General features: G+C 40.5%; 1 protein-coding gene across 2 annotated transcripts in view; it reads right to left on the reverse strand.

Moving 5' to 3' along the window:
* Positions 1-399: 399 nt before the first annotated feature.
* Positions 400-23491, reverse strand: part of LOC136858071 (innexin inx3) — a 116690-nt gene continuing 93598 nt past the window's right edge. For both annotated transcript variants that reach the window (XM_067137324.2, XM_067137325.2), the window contains 2 exons: positions 15987-16216; positions 400-698 (listed from right to left, as the gene is read on the reverse strand). In XM_067137324.2, the coding sequence (XP_066993425.2) occupies positions 588-698; positions 15987-16216 (341 nt within the window). In that variant the 3' untranslated portion in view covers positions 400-587. The remainder of the gene's footprint in view (positions 699-15986; positions 16217-23491) is intronic.

Consider the following 23491-nt stretch of genomic DNA (forward strand, 5'->3'; position numbering starts at 1 on the left):
AAGTAGGAGAGACATTGCAAACCATTACAAATAAACATACAAATGACTTTTGTAAGGGTGTTATTTGTAGGATCTATTGTCTATGCAAATTTTTAAATTTTTATTTTATAAGACGAAACATGTCCCAAATTTATTGTAACGTAATGTGTTCGTTCGACGTAAATGCAGGACAAATAAAGTATTGAGTAGGTGGAAACTCTCTCTCAATTTAATTTAAGTGGTATGTTCCGAGCTGTCAGTGGAGAAATGGCGTGGAATGACATTAGTAGACGAATAAACTTGAGTCGTGCTTTTAAAAGTAGGAAAGATCAAAATATGAATATAAAGTTGGAATTCAAAAGGACAAATTGAGGCAAATATTCGTTCATAGGAAGAGGAGTTAGGGATTAGAATAATATATCAAGGGAATGTTCAATATATTTCCAAATTCTTTGCAATTATTTAAGAAAATTCTAGGTAAACAACAGATAGGGAATCTGTCACCCGGGCGGCTGCCCTAAATGCAGATCAGTGGTGATCAGTTGATTGAAGATTGATTCTATATTAATTTTTTTCCACTCTTAACTTAAACATTAAGAGATTGTATTCTAGATATGCTTGTGACCACCTAGTTCATCAGACAGATCCTCAAGAATCCCTTTGAAGATGTTGGCATTGATATTCCGGCCGAGCATGTGCAGAAAACAGAAATCTCCCACCTGAAACAAAGAATATAACACAGTTCAGTATAGAATTTGACTAATTATGCTAGTTATATAAAGGCACTTTTGCAGAGTTTCATTCTGTTCTGAACGCCAGTGTTATACTGTACGATAGGTTTAGGCCATGCTACGTTCTTTGATGACATGCATAATTTTAAAACAAGTTTACCATATGGCTTCTCCAGCTGGAGAGCATAGCGTTGACGTGCCATTTGTCTAGACCTCGTGGAGGAAGAACGTCTCGTTAAATTTATGTAAGCGGGTGCGTGAAAGATGGATGGAGAACTCAATACAAAGCCTGCACCGGGCGAGTTGGCCGTGTGGTTAGGGGCGCGTGGCTGTGAGCTTGCATCCGGGAGATAGTGGGTTCGAATCCCACTGTCGGCAGCCCTGAAGATGGTTTTCCGTGGTTTCCCATTTTCACGACAGGAAAATGCTGGGGCTGTACCTTAATTAAGGCCACGACCGCTTCCTTCCAACTCCTAGGCCTTTCCTCTCCCATCGTCGCCATAAGAATTATCTGTGAAGGTGCGACGTAAAGTCTCTATAGGTCTTTTCTACTCAGTGGCGGGCGGCCTACATGCTGTCAGGGGAAGTGAAGTGCGGGCAGTATGTCACTGCCCAATCAGGTAAAAGATCGCCTGGCGGTGGCGCTGAGAACTACTCAGTCTCCCGGGGAGTTTGCCGCGCTCACTTCGCTCTCCGAACTGCTGTGTTGCCGAGTAGCCTTGCGGTGTGCGTATGGGTATTACAAGGAGCTTGCTTGACGAGTTTCTTTTATGAGTACTTCTTGCCGCGTCCTTTACTGCGTTATTCGCGTGCTCATGACGCGTGATGTGACGTTAGGTTGTTTCTATTTGCATTGCTCAATATTGTTATATGTAATAACTGCACTATATATCTTACAATGGCGAAGAGGAAGGAGATAAGGAGCCAGGGTAGAAAAGTGATCAGCAATGTTCATGAATATTTTCAAAAGGAAGCAGAAAATAATGGTCCTTTGTCAGTGTGTATAAAGTGCAGCAGAGAGTGTCGGAAGCTTGTCAAGTTAGTATGCGAACCGTTCAGTGTATAGTAAAGGAAGGTAAAGACATTACCTACCCAGTCATCTGGTTCCATCTCATTTCAATCACCGCGCAAACGAATCAAAAGGAACTGTATAATAAAGGCAATCGACGGATTCCATAAACATGTAATAAGAAGAACTCTCCTCAGTTACGGTATTACGTAAAGGTGAATACCCGACACTGAACAAATGTATTGTGTAACTCTGTACTTTTGAACGAATTATTTTTCAGTATGTTGCCAATGCACTTTTTATATGCATTATTAATTAACGTAGCCCCACTCCCATTTGAAAAGCGAGGGACTCCATGGAAACAACTAGGTAAACGAAATGGAATTCTATGGGGAGCTATCAGCATTAATGGGGCTTATCGAAGAAAGAAAGTAGAACTGGCTGTCAGCAAAATGGATGCATATGGATGCGTTGGGGGTTAATGACATTCGGGTAAGGAGATATAACGAGGAAGAGACAGGAGGTTATAAAGTGTTCTTCACGGGTGCTAAACAGGGAAGGGTTGAATGTGGTGTTGGACAGTTTATCAGGTATACTATTGCATGCTATAGTATTTGTCAGGCACGCAAGTGAGCGAATGATGGAGGTAGATTTGTCAGTTGGAGGAATGCATTAGGATGAGAATTTTCTCAGCGTATTCACGATGTACGGGTGCAGACAAGGAGGAAGTTGACAAGTTTTATGAAGTTTTGAGTGACATTGAAGTCAGGGTGACCGGGCGAGTTGGCCGTGCGCGTAGAGGCGCGCGGCTGTGAGCTTGCATCCGGGAGATAGTAGGTTCGAATCCCACTATCGGCAGCCCTGAAAATGGTTTTCCGTGGTTTCCCATTTTCACACCAGGCAAATGCTGGGGCTGTACCTTAATTAAGGCCACGGCCGCTTCCTTCCAACTCCTAGGCCTTTCCTATCCCATCGTCGCCATAGGACCTATCTGTGTCGGTGCGACGTAAAGCCCCTAGCAAAAAAAAAAAATAAGAAGTCAGGGTCAACAGCATGGATAGGATAGTGCTAATGGGCGATTTCAGTGCGAGAGTTGGAACGGAAGGATATTTATTTATTTATTTATTTATTTATTTATTTATTTATTTGTGTCTTTATTAAGTGGCGAAGTTAGGGCTCTTGGCCCTCTCTTACACTTAACCACATACATTTTTTATTTTTACAGTATTAATCTAAAGTATCATTGTAATCGATTACTGTTATTGAGATATGTATGTCAGATAAGGAATTACAATAATACAATTAATTAAGGTTACTACTGATGAAAAATTATAGGATAAACAGATAGTGGATAATAACAAAAAAAAATATCAAATTATAACCTTAAGAATATATCTACAACTAGCTTAAAGAAAAACTTATTCAAATATAAGGCTAAAAATAAATTAACTAGTATGTTACCGGGCGAGTTGGCCGTGCGCGTAGAGGCGCGCGGCTGTGAGCTTGCATCCGGGAGATAGTAGGTTCGAATCCCACTATCGGCAGCCCTGAAAATGGTTTTCCGTGGTTTCCCATTTTCACACCAGGCAAATGCTGGGGCTGTACCTTAATTAAGGCCACGGCCGCTTCCTTCCAACTCCTAGGCCTTTCCTATCCCATCGTCGCCATAAGACCTATCTGTGTCGGCGCGACGTAAAGCCCGTGGCAAAAAAAAAACAAAACTAGTATGTTACGATCTGAGTGTACTAAAATCGATGTTACTATGTAGTCTATTTCTATGAACAGTCTATAGCCTTAAATGAGAGTAGTAAGAACGTAAATGGGATAGCCTAAGAACTTAAATCTAGTATGTCATTTTTGGTTTCATTCACACGTCATTCACTCTTACATTCATTCGAGTCAACTGTATGTACTCTGGAGGAATTTACGGTAGGCTGTTTTAAATGTCCTAGACGAGCAAGACTTTTTAATATCATCCGGGATCGTATTCCATAACCTCGTAGCGGAGACCAGAAATGAATGGCTGTAGGTATTCGTTCGATGCGGTGTTATTTCAAGTAGTGATCCGGAACGAGTGTTAATATCGTGGAACGAAGAAAGAAGCCTAAAATTGGACGACAGGTAGGTGGGGCTGTTTGAAGAAAGCAACTGATAGACGAGGGTCATTTGGTGCGTTTTTACGGTCATTTAAACGTAGCCATCCCAACTTTTTGTAGTATGGTGTTATATGTGCATCATGTCGGAGCTGGAAGACATATCGAATGCAAGAGTTCTGTACACGTTGTAGCTTTGTTGCTTGTTCACAGGTTAGATCAGTCAATGAACTGTCTTAGTAGTCAAAGATTGGAAATAGAAGTGTTTGTATGAGTTTTAATTTAAGGTCCAGTGGGAGAACATTTTTATGACGCTTCAAAGGATAAATAGATGCGTGTACTTTTCTGCACACATTGGTTATATGCTCATTCCAGGTCAGAGTCTCATTTAAGGTGACCCCGAGGTTTGTAACAATCTTGGAGTATGGCACTTCGGTATCATCAATGGTAATTGGAGGAGGATTGTGATTACTATTTAGAGCACATAGTCATTTTTGTGTCCAATTATTATGCTTTGGGTCTTTCGTGGGTTGATGACTAAAGCATTGTTCCTGGCATACGTTGTGAGTCGTTGTAGGTCTGTATTCATATGCTGGATCGCTTCGCATATACTATCTACACTGGTATCGTAATATACCTGTAGGTCATCAGTATACAGATGGCCTTTACAGTGGACAACTGGGGATGAAATATTATTGATATGCAGGCTGAATAATAAAGGTCCCAGCACAGATCCTTGAGGCACGCCAGATAATCTGATAGCCCATTTGGACGTAACATCGTTTACAGAGACACACTGACGACGATTTGTGAGGTAGGATATAAAGAAATTGAGCGCATTCCGGTCAACGCCAAGGAAGCGCAATTTTGAAAGGAGTAGTTGTATGTTGACTGTATCAAATGCACTGCTAAAGTCAAGGAGCGTGAGTACCGTCACCTGTCGCTTATCCATAGCAAGCCTGATATCATCTGTTACCCGAAGGAGTGCTGTCGTCGTACTGTGGCCCTTCCTGAAGCCAGATTGCAACGGGTCTAGTAGTGAATGATTTGTGAGATATTTAGTTAGTTGCTCGTGAATAAGTCGTTCAAGGGCTTTCGCAAGCGGAGGGAGTATTGATATAGGGCGGTAGTCTGATGGATAATTTGATGTGGTGTTCTTTAATACTGGAATCACTAGAACATCCTTCCAAATGTCTGGAAAAGTTCCTGAGTTTATACAGTAATTGAAGATATGAGTAATGATCGGTAATACTGCGCCGATAACATTTTTTATGAAGCCTATTGGAATATGATCTGCTCCTTTCGCTTGAGATTTAATGGAATTTAAGACTCGTTTTACTTCGTTTATATTGACGGTTCGCAATGAGAATGTTGGTTCAATATTCAAGTAATTGCCATCTTTGTGTAGCGGGATTCCGGATTGGGGTCGAGTTTCTTTGATTTGATTACCAGTGAAATGAAAGTTAAGTATGTCCAACGATATTGTTGGTATATGAGGTTCTTTAATTTTTCCTATTCCCATTGAACGTAACTGATTCCACGCATTAACTGTATTGAGATTTTTTTGTTTGATTTCTGATATATTTAAATTTACTGTTTCTAATTAATTGTTTCGTTTTGTTCCGTAGACGACAGTATTGTTCGAAATCCGTTTGCTCTTTTGTTGCTCTGTACCGGCAAAACAAAGCATCACGGCGGGCCATTGTTGCTTTTATCTCAGTGTTTAACCACGGAGCAGGAGGGCGAGTAATCCTTGCCTGCAGAACGGGAGCATGCTTGTCATAGAGTCCTAACAATAAGGAGCAGGGTTGCCAATCTGGTGATTTTGTCACCAGATCTGGTGTTTTCAGGAAGGCGTATGGTGACAAAATTTGAATTTTGCGACAAGTCGAAAATATGGTGTTTTTCTTTAAAATTTGGTAACATATATGGTGATTTTATAATAAAATGTCAATTTAAAAAGGAACTACGGTCATGAGACGTATAACTTAGTAAAATATTATGACCTATCATATAAAATATGATCTTAACATGTTTACGTAAGCGACTCGCTTGACAATAAAACCAGCGCCATTGTCGCGTGTGAGCAAGAGCGCTGGATTTTTAACAGCATCAGTGTTGTATTTCCGTGCATTATTGATCTTATTATTAAGGTGAATAATAGCGCGGTCGACATCATTCTTACTTGTAACAGTTGTAACTGGAAAAGTTAGAATGAATCATGCGAGGAGCCCAGCTCCAGTGCCAATGTCGCTGTGTGATTAAAGATAGTGCGCTGGACTTTTGAGTTATGATTGTGTGGTAGTGTCTACTTCTTAATTTATGTTAAATGTGTTAATTACAGAGTTAGTGTAGTTGGGAACCATGGGGAAGCCTCAGTATAAACAGCGATTTAGAGAGGAATGGCTTAAGGATGATAGGTATAATAAGTGGTTACTAAAAGTAGAAGGAAATGCCACAAAAGGCTTTTGCAAATACTGTAAAACTCAACTAGCTGCTAAATTAGGAGACATTGAAAAACATAGGAACACTGCTAAACACCTCAAGGCAGCCGAACCCTTTAGTTCTAATAGGCAGAAAAGTTTAAATTTTAAACCAGTTAATATTGAGACAAATTTAGTGGAAGGAAGAACGGCACTTTTCATAGCAGAACATTGTTCGGTTCAAGTGGTTGACCATCTTAGCGAGTTGTGTAAAGTGAATTTTCCCGATAGCAAAGGGATTAATAATTTGAAGTTGCATCGTACAAAATGCACTGCTATAATACAAAACGTGTTAGCTCCTCATTTTGAAAAAGACTTGATAGATGATTTACGTGAAAGTGAAAACGGTTATAGTTGTTGGATGAAACGAATGATATTTCAGTTACCAAGTTACTAGGCACTGTTATAAGATACTATTCAAAGAGAAAAAGAGAGATTGTCGTGACATATCTACAGTTAGTAGAGTTGTCAGAATGTACAGCTGATGCTATAGTTGAGGCTTTGGAGAAATGTCTGTGTAATAAAGGTTTGGATTTGACTAAATTACAAGCAATAGGAACAGACAATGCGTCTGTTATGGTAGGCATAAATCATGGCGTGTATGTAAAGTTAAAGGCTAAAGTGCCAAATCTACAATTAATCAGATGCGTTTGTCACTCTCTACAATTGGCAGTTTCACATGCATCAGGGTGTTTACCGAGGAACTTAGATTTCCTCATAAGGGAAAGTTACAATTGGTTTTCACAATCATCTCTACGGCAGGTTGTATACAAAGAACTATACGAGACAATAAATGAAGGCAACTCTCCCCTGAAATTAGTACAGTTAAGCCAAACTCGGTGGCTGTCCATCGAAAGTGCAGTGACAAGAATAATGCAACAGTTGGACCGAGTTAAAAACACACTTTGAAATCGCTCGTCTTAAAGATCGCTGTTATACAGCCGATATTTTATATTCAATGTATAGCGACCCTCAGAATTACTTGTAATTGTCTTTTCTGAAGCCAATTTTGGTTGAAGTGTAGACCGTAAATAAGAAGTTCGAAAGTCGAAACCAAGATCCTACAAAATTATTAGGTGACCTAATCCTTCTCATTAAGTCATTATGCACCAAGGTTCTACTGCCCACTGTCAAAGTAGATGTCCTGAAAACAGAAATGAATAATCATCTGGACCCAAAGCCCTATCTAGGTTATGATTTCGAAACTAAAGTATCATCGTCCTCGCTTTCTGAAGACCAACAGAAACAACTACGCGATAGATGCGTGCAATTCATTGTTGAACTTATCCAACAATTGAGGCAAAGATTACCTGAAAATATAGGGATCCTTGAAAAAATGTCTCTCTTTTCACCCGAAAATTGTTTAAGGCCTTTTAAGTTGCAAATTATTGATATAGCACAACTCTTTCATGCTGACAATAATGTTATTGCGAAAGTAGAAAACCAGTGGAGAAATCTGCATCATATCCAGTGGACTGAAGTTAAGGACACTGTGAAATTTTGGGCAGAAGTTGATATGTATAGGGATTCAACTGGTGAAAACCCTTTCAGCGAACTTGCAAATTTAGCTATATCGACTCTCGTACTTCCTCATTCTAATGCGGATGTAGAACGAGTGTTCAGCCAAGTCAATATAACTAAAAATAAACTGAGAAATAGAATGTCAATACAAACTCTCCATTCGGTCTTGTGTGTAAAATTTGGATTGAATAGGACAGGGAAATGCTGTTATACATACGATCTACCGAAAGAAGTACTGCAGAAAATAGGCACATTAGAGTCATACAACTATCCGGGTCAAGTACCCTCAACTTATACAGATCAGCCATAAATAAACAAATATAGTACAGTTTTTAATTTGTGTATATAGTTTGCAATTAAATACACTTATGTTAGGATTACGACAATTGATAACACGCAGTGAACATTTTATTATTATAATAGTGCTAGTGTTTGAGTGTGACTTGTATTCAATTGATCATATGGCTATAATATAGGCTAGACCTATCTTTACAAGAGGACACCATTAGACTTACTGAACTTTAGAGGCAGAACAGCACAACTGAAAGGAGGTAAGTGTAAATTTAATGCATTATCTTACTACATCTGGAGAATTTATAGTTTTCAAATCCAGATCTGGAGATTTCTGGTGTTTTTCAAATCCATATCTGGTGATAATGAGTATCTAGGAGTTGGCAACCCTGATAAGGAGTTAAATAGTTGTACTTTCAAATTCACGTCGTGCAATTGACGTATGTCGTCCCAAGGTAAATTATATGCGTCATATTGTAGTAGAGTTAAGTCTATATTTTTCATGTCTCTGTAGTTTACATACTTAGCTTTATACTTCGACACCCGCAGTGAGTAGCACAGATAGATAAGAACGTGTGTAGAGATACCAGGGACAGAGATTTGTTCGTGCTTGACAGCCTTATGGGGATTATTTGTCACTAAGTTGTCAATTAGGGTGTGGGTTGAGCCGTTACATGTATGTACGTGGTTAGTTGCGTCTAACGGTAAGATGGTCATGTCCATTGACATGAACAGCCTGCGAATTCGGTCCGAGTCACTAGTCTGGGTCAGGAGATTTATATTAAAATCACCGAGGATTATGATGTGTTCGTAGCCTGGTATAAGTTTCAGCAGATCCGCTTCAAGTTCGTCTATATTACTTACCTTGGGTGGCTTATATACGACTACTATTAACAATTTCTGGTTGTTGACAATCGCCTCAAAGAACATATATTCAGTATGAGGAGTGACACTGGGGGAAGATTTACAGATTATTTTGCTCTTAATGTCGTCTCTACAGTATACTGAAACACCACCACTTCGTTTACCTGCGCGGTCATTCCTGAATAAAGTATACCCATCAATTTTTACAAGCGCGGAACTGATACTATTAGTCAACCAACTTTCACTCAGGCCGATTAAATGCATATTTGTACCAGTAATTATAGAACAGACTTCGTCAAAGTGACTTAAAAGTGATAAACAGTTAATGTGGCAACACTGGAGGGTTCTAGGAAACTGCGCCAAGGCACGTTTCAATAGGATTCCTGTGGGCTCAGGTTGGGGTAGGGGAGCTACTGGTGATTGTGAAAGAGGGTTGTCATTGTCTTGGAATACGTCCGGGTCAATGGCATGCAGGAATTCCTCACCTGCTACAAGCACAGGCTCATTAGTCTTAGCCATTATCATGCATAACTAAAGAAACACTTACCGAGAATTTCCCAGGTACATTCGCTGACTCAATTCGCACACACTCAAACACACACAAATATATATACTGAAAACTACTGAACATTTTAAGACTTAAACATTAATTCACTGTTACACCTGCTGAGTTTAGAGTTCTGTTCAAGTCACCTACAGTACTAATATATTCTTTCCTTCCATTATTTAGTAACACTACTATGCGTCCTTCGACTGTCCATACCCGCTTATGTCCTAGGATATCCCTAGCTCTGTTTAGAATCTGTTTCCGGATACTCGTAAGCGGTTCAGTTATTATAAATTTAGATCCTTTGAGAAGTTTTTTAACTCTCCAAACCCGGTTACGATCTTGAAACCTAAGGAACTTCACGATGATCGGTCGTCTTCCCGTCACTACGGCTTCAGCTGTTGTACGTTTCCGCTCACCAAGCCTGTGGCAGCGGTCAATGTTTCCTAGTGAGATGTCCAGTTGTAGCTTATCCCTGACGAAGTCCGTAATTTTTTTATACACGTCTTCATCAGGTTCCTCGGCAACAAGTGCAGTAAGAGGCAGTTACGACGGCTATACTGAGCCAAATCGTCAATCATTTCTTCATGACGGGTTAGTGTCTCGTCCATCGTAGATATCTTAGTCCTTAGTTCGGCAATTTCAATGGTCACTTGGTCCTTGAAGGTTTCAAAGTCGGCAGCCAGGCTCTGTATTTCTTGTCGTGGGTTGGTAGTAGTGTCGCCAGCACTGGTGGTCGCTGCTGCTAGGCGAGCTTGGAAGTCACTCAGTTGACTTTCAAAGACAGTTATTCTTTGATTAACTTCTTTAAGTGTCATGTTTTAGTGATATATTTCCACTAGAGCACTGTACAAATGTTTTCAGTGACAGAGTTCGTACCTAGATGCGGTTGTTCTTGCTGTTTTCGCAGGATATAACAGAGAGCACTTAACACTCACACTGCACCGGCCGCCATCTTTTGATGGAAGCTCTCTTTTGAGGGGAAATGTGGGTAAGATATGGATGCTAAGAGGAATGGGAAGCGTTTACTGGACTTCTTTGGCAGTACGGGATTAGCAGTTACGAATATGTTCTTCAAACATAAGGCTATTCACCGCTACACATGGGAGGGTAGGGGTACCAGTTCCATAATAGACTATATCATAACCGACTTTCAATTCAGGAAATAGGTTACGAATATGCGGGTTTTCCGGGGATTGTCCGATGAGATGGACCACTATCTGATCTGCAGTGAATTAAGTATATATAAGCCTAGGATAGGGAAAGTGGTATATTTCTGCAGACGAATAGGGTAGAAAATATCCAGGCAGAAGTTCATGGATATGATTAGTGAAAAGTTCCAAACAATGGACAGCAAGCAGGTTTACAATATACAAATAGAATGGGTGGCATACAGAGATGCTGTAGTAGCAACAGAAAGGGAATGGCTAGAAACAAATATGTGTAAACATGGGGAAAATGCTAACATCTCGGTGGAATGATGAAGTGAGAGCAGCTTGTGAACGTAAAAAGAAGGCTTATCGGAAATTGCTCCAAACAAGGACTGATGTAGACGGGGAATTGTACGTAGATGAAAGAAAGAAGGCGAAACAAATAGTTATTGAATCCAAGAATAAGTCATGGGAAGATTTCGGTAATAACCTGGAAAGTCTAAGTTCAGCAGGGAAACTTTTCTGGACAGTAATAAAGAAACTTGGAAAGGGAGGGAAGGAGGAAATGAACAGTGTTTTGGGCGAATCAGATGAACTCATAATATATCTTAGGGAATCAATGGACAGGTAGAAGTACATACATACATACATACATACATACATACATACATACATACATACATACATACATACATTATCATTATAGACTGTTATGCCTTTCAGCGTTCAGTCTGCAAGCCTCTGTGAATTTACTAAACGTCGCCACAATCCTCTATTTGCAACTAGTGCTGTGGCCTCATTTAGTTCTATACCTGTTATTTTTAAATCGTTGGAAACTGAGTCCAACCATCGTCGTCTTGGTCTCCCTCTACTTCTCTTACCCTCCATAACAGAGTCCATTATTCTCCTAGGTAACCTGTCCTCCTCCATTCGCCATGACCCCACTACCGAGGCCGGTTTATGCATACAGCAATCATCCTCGCTACTTTCATGTCTGTTACTCCTAACTTATGAATAAGATATCGTGAGTCCACCCAGATTTCGCTCCCGTAAAGCAAAGTTGGTCTGAAAACAGACCGATGCGTCTGGGAGCTGACTTCCTTTTTACAGAATACCACAGAACATTCTAATGAACATGTCCTGTGAATATGAACTTGCTATCTCTAGTCTTTCAAGGTGTTCTGTTTTTTTTATGAACATGCGTGTATTTAAAAATAAGAGTTATAGAAGTAAACGAGGTCACAGAACTATTTACAAATAGAGGATTGTGGCGGAGTTAAGTAAATTCACAGTGACTTGCAGACTGAACGCTGAAAGGCATAAATTTCTATAACTGAATGCAAAGGAACCAGGGTATTACTTATCCTACCTCATTGGTCATGAAATAATCAAGTAACTAAGCATCCCTTTGTTTATTTGACTGCGTAAGTTTACAACACCATTCTTGGTCGATGATAATGTTCACGGTATCCACGAGCTTTTCCATGCAATGAAAATTGGTGCAGTGTATGACGTGTCCATTGACTGTATCATTGATGTAAGATAAAGGCAGTTTCATGTAAGACTACGTGTTATATTTAAATACATTATTACAAAACATGTCCTAATTAAGTATATGATAACTGAGAAGGCAAATGAGTAATGAATAGTATATAATTAATTTACAGGTAGAATAAAAACACGTAAGACATGTAAAGTAACGCGGATATTAAAATCAGTCTGTTTAAATGTGCCCTAAGTATTACAAACTGTATGCTTATTATCGCAACTGATACATGTAAATAGAATATAAACCGAGCTCGATAGCTGCAGTCGCTTAAGTGCGGCCAGTATCCAGTATTCGGGAGATAGTAGGTTCGAACCCCACTATCGGCAGCCCTGAAAATGGTTTTCCGTGGTTTCCCATTTTCACACCAGGCAAATGCTGGGGCTGTACCTTAATTAAGGCCACGGCCGCTTCCTTCCCACTCCTAGCCCTTTCCTGTCCCATCGTCGCCGTGAGACCGATCTGTGTCGGTGCGACGTAAAACAACTAGCCAAATAGAATATAATTCAAAATTATTTAAATAATAATAGAATATTTGCTTTTTGTGCTGGTGGTTTAACGTCAGGCAACACATTGAAGATTTCCAGCGACGAAAGGATGGGAAAGTGCTAGGATTGGGAAGGGCTCGGTCGTGGCCTTAATTAAGGATCAGCCCAAGCATGTTGCCTGGTGTGGAAATGGGAAACCACGGAAAACCATCTTCGGGGCTGTCGACATCTCCCGAATGCAACCTCACAGCTACGTGACCCTAACCGCACGGCCAACTTGGTAGTGGAATAATTGTGATATGTGTACAGTATGATATACTGTGCAATACAGTGCGGCGCGTTCTGTATATTCAGTGGCTCAGTGAAACTCGTAGAAATAGAGAAGTCTAGGTAAAATTGTTTATCAAGAGTCTATTATTAGCTCTGTATATTCGCGCGCGTAGAGATAATTTTGACATCAACACTCGGCTGCTCTCTGGAACCAGCGAAGAGGTTCAATTTCAAGACTAGGTGCGGGGCGTGGGACTTAAGGAGGGTGCGCTAGGCGAAGGGCTATGGGGAGCAGGGAAAACACAGCCCAGGAATCACTGGCAACTGGACCAGCGATAGACACGAGTTACATCGAGCAGTCCCGAAATTAGCCGAAGCACTGTCAGAGCGCGTGGTTAAAATTTGCCGCGTGTGGTAGGTTTTGAACGGAGCTAGAATATTTTGGTAACTACGGTTTGTATAGCATCAATAGGCGTACGTAGCCTAGGTTTATATGATTACTGAAACTTTTCATTAGTGATAGGTGTTTTATGAAAAGTAAACGGCAAAATCGTCAAGTCATAAATAACAGTAGTCTGCCTAACACGATCATATATAAGCGACGTCTTCAAAATCAGAGGAAATTGGATCAGCTTAAATTACTTGCACCTCATATTTTCTGTCTTTCATTCTTCATTGTTTTGGTAACTTCATCAAGTTGTTGCCGTATGCCTTCAAAGGAGAGTCGCTTTAGCAATGTCACTATTTTACATCTATGTAAACATCAAGTAACAATACATCTGAACACGTCATTTTCCACAGCAGTGAACCCCCAGCCGTTTTATCCACGCGCCGCCACTGGTACAATATTAACTCGTACCTGTGAATTGATCAGGAGTCAAGTTTGCAACATATGATTTATAAATGAAATGCTTTAACACTTAAATGCACGGGCTATCATATATGAAACATGGATTAAAATGTTGTTCTTGCGTCTCTGGAGAAAATTCCGAGTCGTTGCATTTACCCCTGTTGATAGAAGTAATTTTCATAGTATCAAAAGATTGCATTTCTTTCAAAACATCTATTGCCTTGTAAATGCTTAGATTCGGGGAATAAAATTGACTGCTGTGTAACGAATGGAATAATTCTACTCCATTTGTCATGTGTGGGCCATCAGACGGTTCCGTTGCCCAGAGAGATGGAGGGAAAGGCGCGTCATCAGCTATGCACGGTACGTGTTTGTAATCTTAAAATCCTATATCATCAATAAGGAGATCGACATTGAATGAAATAATAGCCTCCCTCTGAAGATGTAATGAAAGAAAGTCCAGAAAAGCACTTCAACCATATGCCGAGCTCTATAGGGGCGCGTAGCTGTGGGCTTGCATTCGGGAGATAGTGGATTCGAACCCTCTGTTGACAGCCTTCCGTAATGTCTCATTTTCTCACCAGGTAAAGGCTGGACTGTACCTTAATTAAGGCCACGGCCGCTTCCTTCCCACTCCTAGGCCTTTGCTATCCCATCGTCGCCATAAGAACTATCTGTGTCGGTGCGACGTAAAACAAATTCTGTGTGTAGATTTGACAATGATGAAAGGAAGCCATGTAACAGTATGCGCAGCCTTTTCAAAATCTCCGTGGAAACAAAGAAGAAGAATTTATTGTCCCATATAAGACATGGACATGTTATTGAGTTCCGTGCACATGTCCATATACAGTAAATAATACAATATATTGTGTTTCGGTACTGACAAAACAAAATTGCTCACCTCGAAAAGTAATCTCACTTTGGCAACTAAGTAGTTGGTTTGATAATTCTTCTAAGTTTTTTCGTAGAGAGAGCCGGGTTGAGTGGTTCAGATTGCTGAGGCGCTGGCCTTCTGACCCCAACTTGGTAGGTTCGTTCCTGGCTCAGTCCTGTGGTATTTGAAGGTGCTCAACTACGTCAGCCTCGTGTCCGTAGATTTACTGGCACGCAAAATAACTCCTGCCGAAAAAATTTCAGCACCTCGACGTCTCCGAAAACCGTAAAAGTAGTTAGTGGGACGTAAAGCAAATATTATTATTATTATTATTATTATTATTATTATTATTATTATTATTATTATTATTATTATTATTATTATTATTATTATTATTATTATCTTCCGTAGAGTTGGAAAGAGCCACCATGTCTTAGGCGGAGCACGCCGGCCTCTCACCGCTGGGTTCCGTGGTTCAAATCCCGGTCACTCCATGTGAGATTTGTGCTGGACAAAACGAAGACGGGACAGGTTTTTCTCCGGGTACTCCGGTTTTCCCTGTCATCTTTCATTCCAGCAACTCTCTTCAATATAATTTTATTTCATCTGTCACTCATTAATCATTGCCCCAGGGGAGGGCAGCCAAAGCCGGCTCAATTCCTATCCTCGCCACTAGATGAGGGCTTCATTCATTCCATTCCTGACCCGGTCGAATGAGTGGAAACAGGCTGTGGATTTTGAGAGTTGGAAAATGGCTCTTTCTACCTGCGTACTTTGATTTGGTTTGACTTCTCAGGTCCTAGGCTGAATGTGTTTTACCGATCAACCAACTATGCTTCGTTTACGTGGCATGTCGTTTCTGTAAAAAAGGTTGAAACAATAAAGGAAGGAATTGTATGGATTTTAGTGCTCTTTGGCCCCTAGGTTTGAAGTTCTTACATGGACAACCCTCAGAGTAATGTTTACAGTTTTGCAAACTGGTGCAGCACTCCTTTCGCAAACGTACCGTAATTTAATTCCCTGCATTTGTTGACCTATTGCAACTGTGCCTTCCCCCTGAGAGCTGGCCGGGTCAAGAGAGCCAAAATTAACGGCCGGAGGAATCGTTACGCTGATCACTCGTCACCTCGAAATGTACAGCAGCTATGGCTTGATCGTCCAAGGCCCATTAGAGCTGTAATGCTACGAGGTTTGTTTATAGCCCTATATGTCACAAGAGTTGGCATAGTTCATATTAGTTTTTCCATTAGGGGTCTTTACTTGAACTTCATTAATGCAAAATTACCAACCTGGGTATTGTTGACAATAGTCGTAGTGCTACGCGATGCAGTTAGCTTGAAGCGATACTGTAATAACCATTTGCGAACTGCAGGAAAGAGGATGATGGCTGTACTGTAGAGCACAGCCAGAGCAGACAGTACGGCGAGAATGATGAACCAGAACCACAAAATGTAGAATATCTTTTCGTTGATGATGTTGGTTGCTAGCACACATAGGTAATCATGTCTCTGTATGGTTCCTGAAAACAAGAAATTGTGATGATGCTATTAATCATAAGCATAACAGTCTCATCCTTCAATAATTGGTCGTTTTAAAAATAACATTTACAATTCTCAGCCCTTACTTTATGTACAACAATGGTAATTTCTAAAAGAAAAACTTTAATAATAATAATAATAATAATAATAATAATAATAATAATAATAATAATAATAATAATACCGGGCTAGTTGGCCGTGCGGTTAGGAGCGTGCAGCTGTGAGCTCGCATCCGGGAGATAGTGGTTCGAACCCCACTGTCGGCAGCCCTGAAAATGGTTTTCCGTGGTTTCCCATTTTCACACCAGGCATATGCTTGAGCTGTACCTTAATGAAGGACACGGCCGCTTCCTTCCACTTCCTAGGCCTTTCCTATCCCATCGTCGCCATAAGACATACATGTGTCGGTGCGGCGTAGAACAACTAGCAAAAACTAATAATAATAATAATAATAATAATAATAATAATAATAATAATAATAATAATAATAATGGCGTGTGGCCTCCGTAGAGGCCTGTTGCAGGTATTTTGAGTTACACCGTATTGGTGACCTGCGCATCTGTGAGGATGAGGCCCTACCCAGGGTGATTTCTAATGATGAATACGGCACAAACACCCAACCTCCGAGCTATAGGAGTCAACTAATGAATGTTAAAATCCCCGATCCGGCCGGGAATCGAACCCGTGACCTCTGTGATCAAAGGCCAGGATGCTAACCATTTAGCTATAGAGCCGGGTGGTGCTAATCTAAAAATGCATGTTTGAATAAACGTACGGCCTCAGCTATTGTAGAGCAGGTCTTCTGAAGTAGTGCAATCCAACTGTACACCACTTTTATTACGATTGTATTGCTAGTTAGCACCGAATGCGAAATTCTACCTGAACGGATATTGCGGCTAACTTAATTTAATTTTATCAGGTGACATTGAGTGCGCTGCCATTGTCTTTAACATCCCAACAACAATGACTTGGAGTGCCAAGAATTTTGACCGTCCTTCAAAAATCGATTACCACAGCTGGGATCGAACGTGCGAACTCGTGGTCATGAGTCGGACACTACCTCTTATCCACCGAGGCAACTGATGAAAAATATTGATAATGTTCATAACAGAATCCCAGATTTCAAAACTGACATAGATATTATAAAATTCGCTGGTAACTTATTCAATATGAGAGCTGGTAACGTGTCGATATTCGCCGTTTCCTTCATACCTCTCTCTTATTGTCGCCTCAGTTCTGAGGACAGCGATCTCCGAGGAGGCTATTGTTTAGTTTTCTCCATCGTTTGTGGACCTCACCCAGACGTTCTGCACCAAAGAGGTTCAATCCCCTTTCATTCTTGATAATGTTTGTCCAGCGAGTGGGAACTCACGATCTCTCTTCCCAGGAACGTTTCCAAGGATGATCACTTTTTCCATGCTGTTATTCCCACGTCGCATAGTGATTCAAAGAATTGTAGAACTCTTTGTTTACACACTGATGATGCTCTGACACTGAGGCCGAGCTGATTAGCAATGGAGTAAAAATGAAATGGCGTATGGCTTTTCATGCCGGGAGTGTCCGAGAACAAGTTACGCTTGCCAGGTGCCGGGAGCTCTGAAGATCGTTTTCCGTGGTTTCCCATTTTCACACCAGGCAAAGTCACGGCCGCTTCCTTCCTATTCCTAGGCCTTTCCTCTCCCATCGTCGCCATAAGACCTGTCTGTGTCGGTGCGACGTAAAGCCAATTGAAAAAGGAACGATCAGAAATCAGTAAAGAGGGTGGACGAAGACTATCTCAGTCTGACAAAGTAACTCACAACGACAACATTTTTAGGACAGTTAACAACTTTAAATACTTTGGAGTCGTCTTACAGACAACCAGGAAGTGCTTTACCCAAGATATCACAGACAGAACACCCTCGGCAACCAAGGCAACGGCCGAGATAACGGATCTGGGCAAGATGTCAGTTGATGCAGTGGTGCGCCTTTTCGATATCAAGTTCCTGTCTATAGTCACTTACGGCCTCGAGATAGTATGGGAACTAGACATCAACAGCCTGAGAAGATTAGAAAAAGTTAAGGTCACATACCTTTTAAGAAAGTGTTAAGTCTATCAAAATACACAATGTCTCATCTAGTGTATGTCATTATAAGGGAAACCTTTCTTATTGAGGATCTTCGATGCCGCATGGTGCTACCATCTACTCCAGCCTATAACTAGCTACCCAAGGAGCTACAGCAAAAGAAAGCAGATGTATGGACGGAATTCTACGGCATAGAGGCAATTATTTCTCGCAGATGGGTGGGAGCAAACTATGAACTGCGACACCTCGTGACCCGAAAGGCAGTGCACGGTTTTCACCACCGATTATGCAGAAAGGAAACCTATCATGCACCTGATGAAGACAATGTGTGATGCACCGGTTACGACCTGTACATGCCGTATTTTTTGACTGTTAATTGTACTTCATCATCACGCAAGACGTTCAGAGCGAACTTGGTTTGTTTACGTTTGGAAGAGCGAGCAGGCGAGCCGGCGACAGCTGTGTGTGTGACGTAGCTGCAAGAACAGGATAGACTACCCGCCTGATGCCACGTGTAGCCTGCATGACCTGGTATGTTCTGGATATGAACGTCACACCTTCGCGAACGTTCCATTGAAAAAATTTCAAACTCCTATAGTAGCAATCGCAGCGACTTGAGCGATACGTCATTTTGAAGAGGATAACATAAACGTCTCAAATTATGAATCTCAATAAAATCCGTCGAGGGATTCACGAGATAATCCGCTTCAAAGGGATCACGTTATCTGATGACGTAGGAGTGCCAAACTGAATATAAGCTGAGCTCACTAGACCCGATTACACAGTAATAGCTGGGTTTCCAGCCTGACTCTCCACGCTGCAGTATTCGTCGAAGAGCTGACAGAGGCTATCTTCGAATATTCAAAGTCTTCATGTAGGACTTAAACTCTGACAGTCGTGTTGAAATTATAAATTGTGCGCGTGTGAACTCTAATGTATAACAAAGTCTTTATAATGAACACTGAGTCTATCAGTTAAGTTGAACTTGTAATTTTTGCGTGTGATGAAGATCAAATTATTCAAAGTCTTTATATAGTAGACTCGGATTATATCCGTCAAGTTGAACTTGCACATTTTGTGTGTGTTGGAACTCTGATTACGACAAGTCATGTATTGGACTTAGGTGACAACAGTCAAGTCGAACTTATATTCTGTGCGCATGTAGAAACTTCTCGATATAACTTACTTTCGTTCTTGTGGAACTGAGTTTATTACCACGTTACCTGTATGAAAATTAGTCTCTGAATCAATATTAGTTTAAAAGTGATACTACTGCGATATACTAGGAACTGTGATATTTATTTTTTAAATATCAGTCAGCAGCTCTTAATCTCTGAACAAACATGTCATTAATTACAATGTGACACTACTACGTTATACTATTAACTGTGACATTTTGTTAAATCTCAGTCAGCATAATTTAATTTATAAGCAAGGGTGTTTATGAAAGTGTTCGAACTTTCACGTGAATGTTAATGCAAGTGATTGCCATAATCGTGTGCAACGACACCAAGGTTTCACTCCGAACTCAAACTGTGTTCTTTATCCAATTCAAACAAAATTGTGTATTATTTCTTCTGAACAGTGTGCACTGCCAGCAGTGTCTTTGATAAACTCTCGAACAGTCGCCTTTTATTATGTCAAGTGCGCCTAACAACGAACTGTGTTCTTCGTCAAAGTGTTTAGTATTATTGCATGGCTGACAGCAGTGTCTTTGATAAACTGTAGGGCAGTCATACATTTCTTTCAATGTCAAGTGCTATTTTATTTAGTGGAAAATCGCCACGAACTGTGCCAAGTGCGTGAACAATTTTCAGTTTCATGATTTCTATTCATGAACTGTGCTTTATTTTCTTCCAATTTTGAAGCTACCCGCATCTTCATCTTTAGTGAACTTATAAATTCTATATACAAGATTAAGAGTGAATTCGACTGCATATGAAACAGTGCTATTAAACCAAAGTGTCGGGGGTCTGTGTAAATTTGGACAGTCGCGTAAGTTATGTGACGAGTGATTACCTCGCAACATCGTCGGAGATCGTCGGAGAACGTCCAGAACGTCGAAAGTTCGAGACTCAAACCCATATCAAACCAACCTTCCAGTCTTATCTCAACGTAATATTAGCAACTTCCAGAACGTGTTCAGGCCCCGTTCAGCCTGGTGAACTGGGAGCACGGGTCATCAAAAGGCGATGTTGAAGACAGCGACTATCAACAGTAAGGTGATGTGCACTTGGAAATGGATTTTCTGAATAAAAACCATTATTCAATCTATTTAAAAATTTTCTTGTAAGTAGGACCCTGCCTCCTGTACCAAGTCCTAGCTAGAAACCACCCAGAAGTTCCCTGAGACCTACTTCGTACTAACCTTAAAATTAATCCATAAAGTCGGGCTATTTTACAGGTACAATGCGACAGTTGCAACCAACATTGTGAGAGATATCACGTTCTAATATGTTCCGAAAGAGGGACCTCCGTAACGAAATTCAGCCTATATGAGTAATTTCAGTGTAACATGCGTTCCAATTTTTAGCACATTCCCTTATGGATTATTGTAAAACTAGCAAATCTACCCGTGCTTCGCTACGGTACTCTACATTGTATACGGATATCGAGGTAAATTAGTGCACATGAATTGAATAAGATTTTTAAATTGGGTTTGTCTTGGATTTATCCCAGAATAAGTATTGTGAAATCCACAGACGTTGTTTCCAATGAAAGTGTGATTTGCGGAATTGCGATGATAACGGCAAGTCCACTTGTTTACTGCAATTCACAACGAAGAAGGTAATTTTCATTTAACGGCAGACCCCATTCCCTAGTGCGCGGCCAAAATCGATTTGGGGAGGTTTCATTACAATGGCAGACCCCAATTCCTACTTTCAGATAGATTACATTTGAGGAACTTTTATTATATTTGCAAGGACCTTCCTTACTGCCAGTCAAAAGTGAGTTGCGTTCTTATCTTTATAATGGCAGACGCATTTTCTAATGCCAGTCAGCTTCCTGCCGGTCACACCGAGTTGGTGAGATTCCATTATAATAGCAGGCCACTATGCCTATCGTCAGCCACATTTTAGATGGGTCAATTTGTTTATAATGGAAGACACCCTTGCCTACTGACAAACAGGATCGGGTAAAATAGTTTTTTAAAAAATTGCACGCTCCCTATAGTTCTGCTAGTCGAATCGAGAAGGGAATTATGCATTAAAATAGTGCGCAAGAGATGGAGGACGACCCCATTCTTACTGCCTGACAAAGTCGATGTGGGGAAGACTGAAAACAATAGCAGAAGCCCTCATTCTGACAGTCACTATCGATTTGCAATGTATTTAATACCAATGGCAGACAAACCCTTTCTAGATTGCTACAAATCGACGTCAATGAAAGAATATAGTCGTCATACGGAAGTATAAGGTTGTTAACCATCATTTACAGAATAACTGCTGCTAAACGGTACTTCAAATCGTAAAACGGATTGTACGATAAGACGCAATTTCTGGCCATATCTTGGGGTCATCAGCTACTCCCGTACAAGTTTCAAATTTCTGAGATTTCTCGTAGTGCCTCATTAATTCACGTCTTTTTTCATTTTTAAATATTTATATATACATCGCTCCAGCCCGACTTGCTTTTATATATACAGATGACGGATAAGCATGAGCACGTTGAAAAGTGCAGACTTCCACTTCGTGATTCATATCTCCTAAACAGTTCATGATATTAAGAAACGGTTTACGCCATCAGACGCCTCATTTATCGCTCTACATGTTTGTTCTGAACCATTTTCTCGTATCTCCCATATTAAGGGGGTAAATGGAGTTCAAATTTTGAATAGGCTGAAATATGGGTACATTTTTAACATTTTACATTACTTTTTGCCTACTTATGTATAAGCTAGAATCATGAAATTTGGTCCACATATGGCCCTTAATCGTGCCAATGTGCGCACCCAACGTGATGATCCTATCATTCTTATAAGTGTGTCAAATAATGAAATATACTTGTAAAAATCACCAAATTTACGAACAGTCCAGAAATAGGCCAAATTTAACGTATAAGGGAGAGAGATACGACAAAATGTCACGGGACCAAAGTTGTAGATCACTCCGAATTGAAGCGACATCGTGCCATCCGTTTTGTGATACGACTTACCGTTTAGCCAAAAAATAGCTCAAAAGGAATGTCTGCACAGTCATTAAAATTGCCTCAATATTTCGATATCTTTGGGGGTTAATAGTGAAAAATTTGAACATCCCGGAATTTTCCCGTCGGTTAGGGACCAAAAGCTATAATTTCACCAAATTTCAATTGTCTACCTCGTCTGGCCGGTTGTGCCGCCATCTTGATTTGGAGGGACGGGGGATAAAAATTAGGAAATTCCCGAAAATTTTTTAGCCCACGAAACCAATAGGTTGTCGTTTCGGATATATTATACGACTGCGTCCTTATGCTGTGCCCAAAATTTGAGCCCCCCCAGCGTGCCTCCTTCAGGAAATTTTGAGAATTTCCGATTTTTCTAGGGATCCTGGGGTCATCAGCTTCTGCCGTACCAAGTTTCAAATTTCTGAGATTTCTGGAAGTGCCTCATTAATTCACGTCTTTTTTCATTTTTAAATATTTATATATACATCGCTCCAGCCCGACTTGCTTTTATATATATAGATTAAAATACTGGTAATTGTGCGTTGATTTTTTACAATAGCTTAATGGAAATTGTATACGGCTATATGGCTGCATTAAAGTTATTATTACAGAAAATGCTTATATTAGTTTCTCAATTTACCGAGCTCGATAGCTGCAGTCGCTTAAGTGCGGCCGGTATCCAGTAATCGGGAGATAGTGGGTTTGACCCCACTGTCAGCAGCCTTGAAGATGGTTTTCCGCGTTTTCCCATTTTCACAACAGGCAAATGCTGGGGCTGTACCTTAATTAAGGCCACGGCCGCTTCCTTCCCATTCCTAGTCCTTTCCTTTCCCCTCGTCGCCATAAGACATATCTGTGTCGGTACGACGTAAAGCAAATAGCAAAAAAATAAAAATAAATCTCAATTTATATTTCAATTGGTACTTCATTAAAAGAACGGTCTTGTGTAATAGCACAGTTGAGGAGTGTCTGTTTAAAAGTTGCTATTGCCATCTTAAGAAAGTTGTGGGAAAAGCTCAGGAAACGTAAAGTGAAAGGCACATG

This window comes from Anabrus simplex, chromosome 1 (assembly GCF_040414725.1).
Source record: "Anabrus simplex isolate iqAnaSimp1 chromosome 1, ASM4041472v1, whole genome shotgun sequence".
Taxonomy (NCBI): Eukaryota; Metazoa; Arthropoda; class Insecta; order Orthoptera; family Tettigoniidae; genus Anabrus; species Anabrus simplex.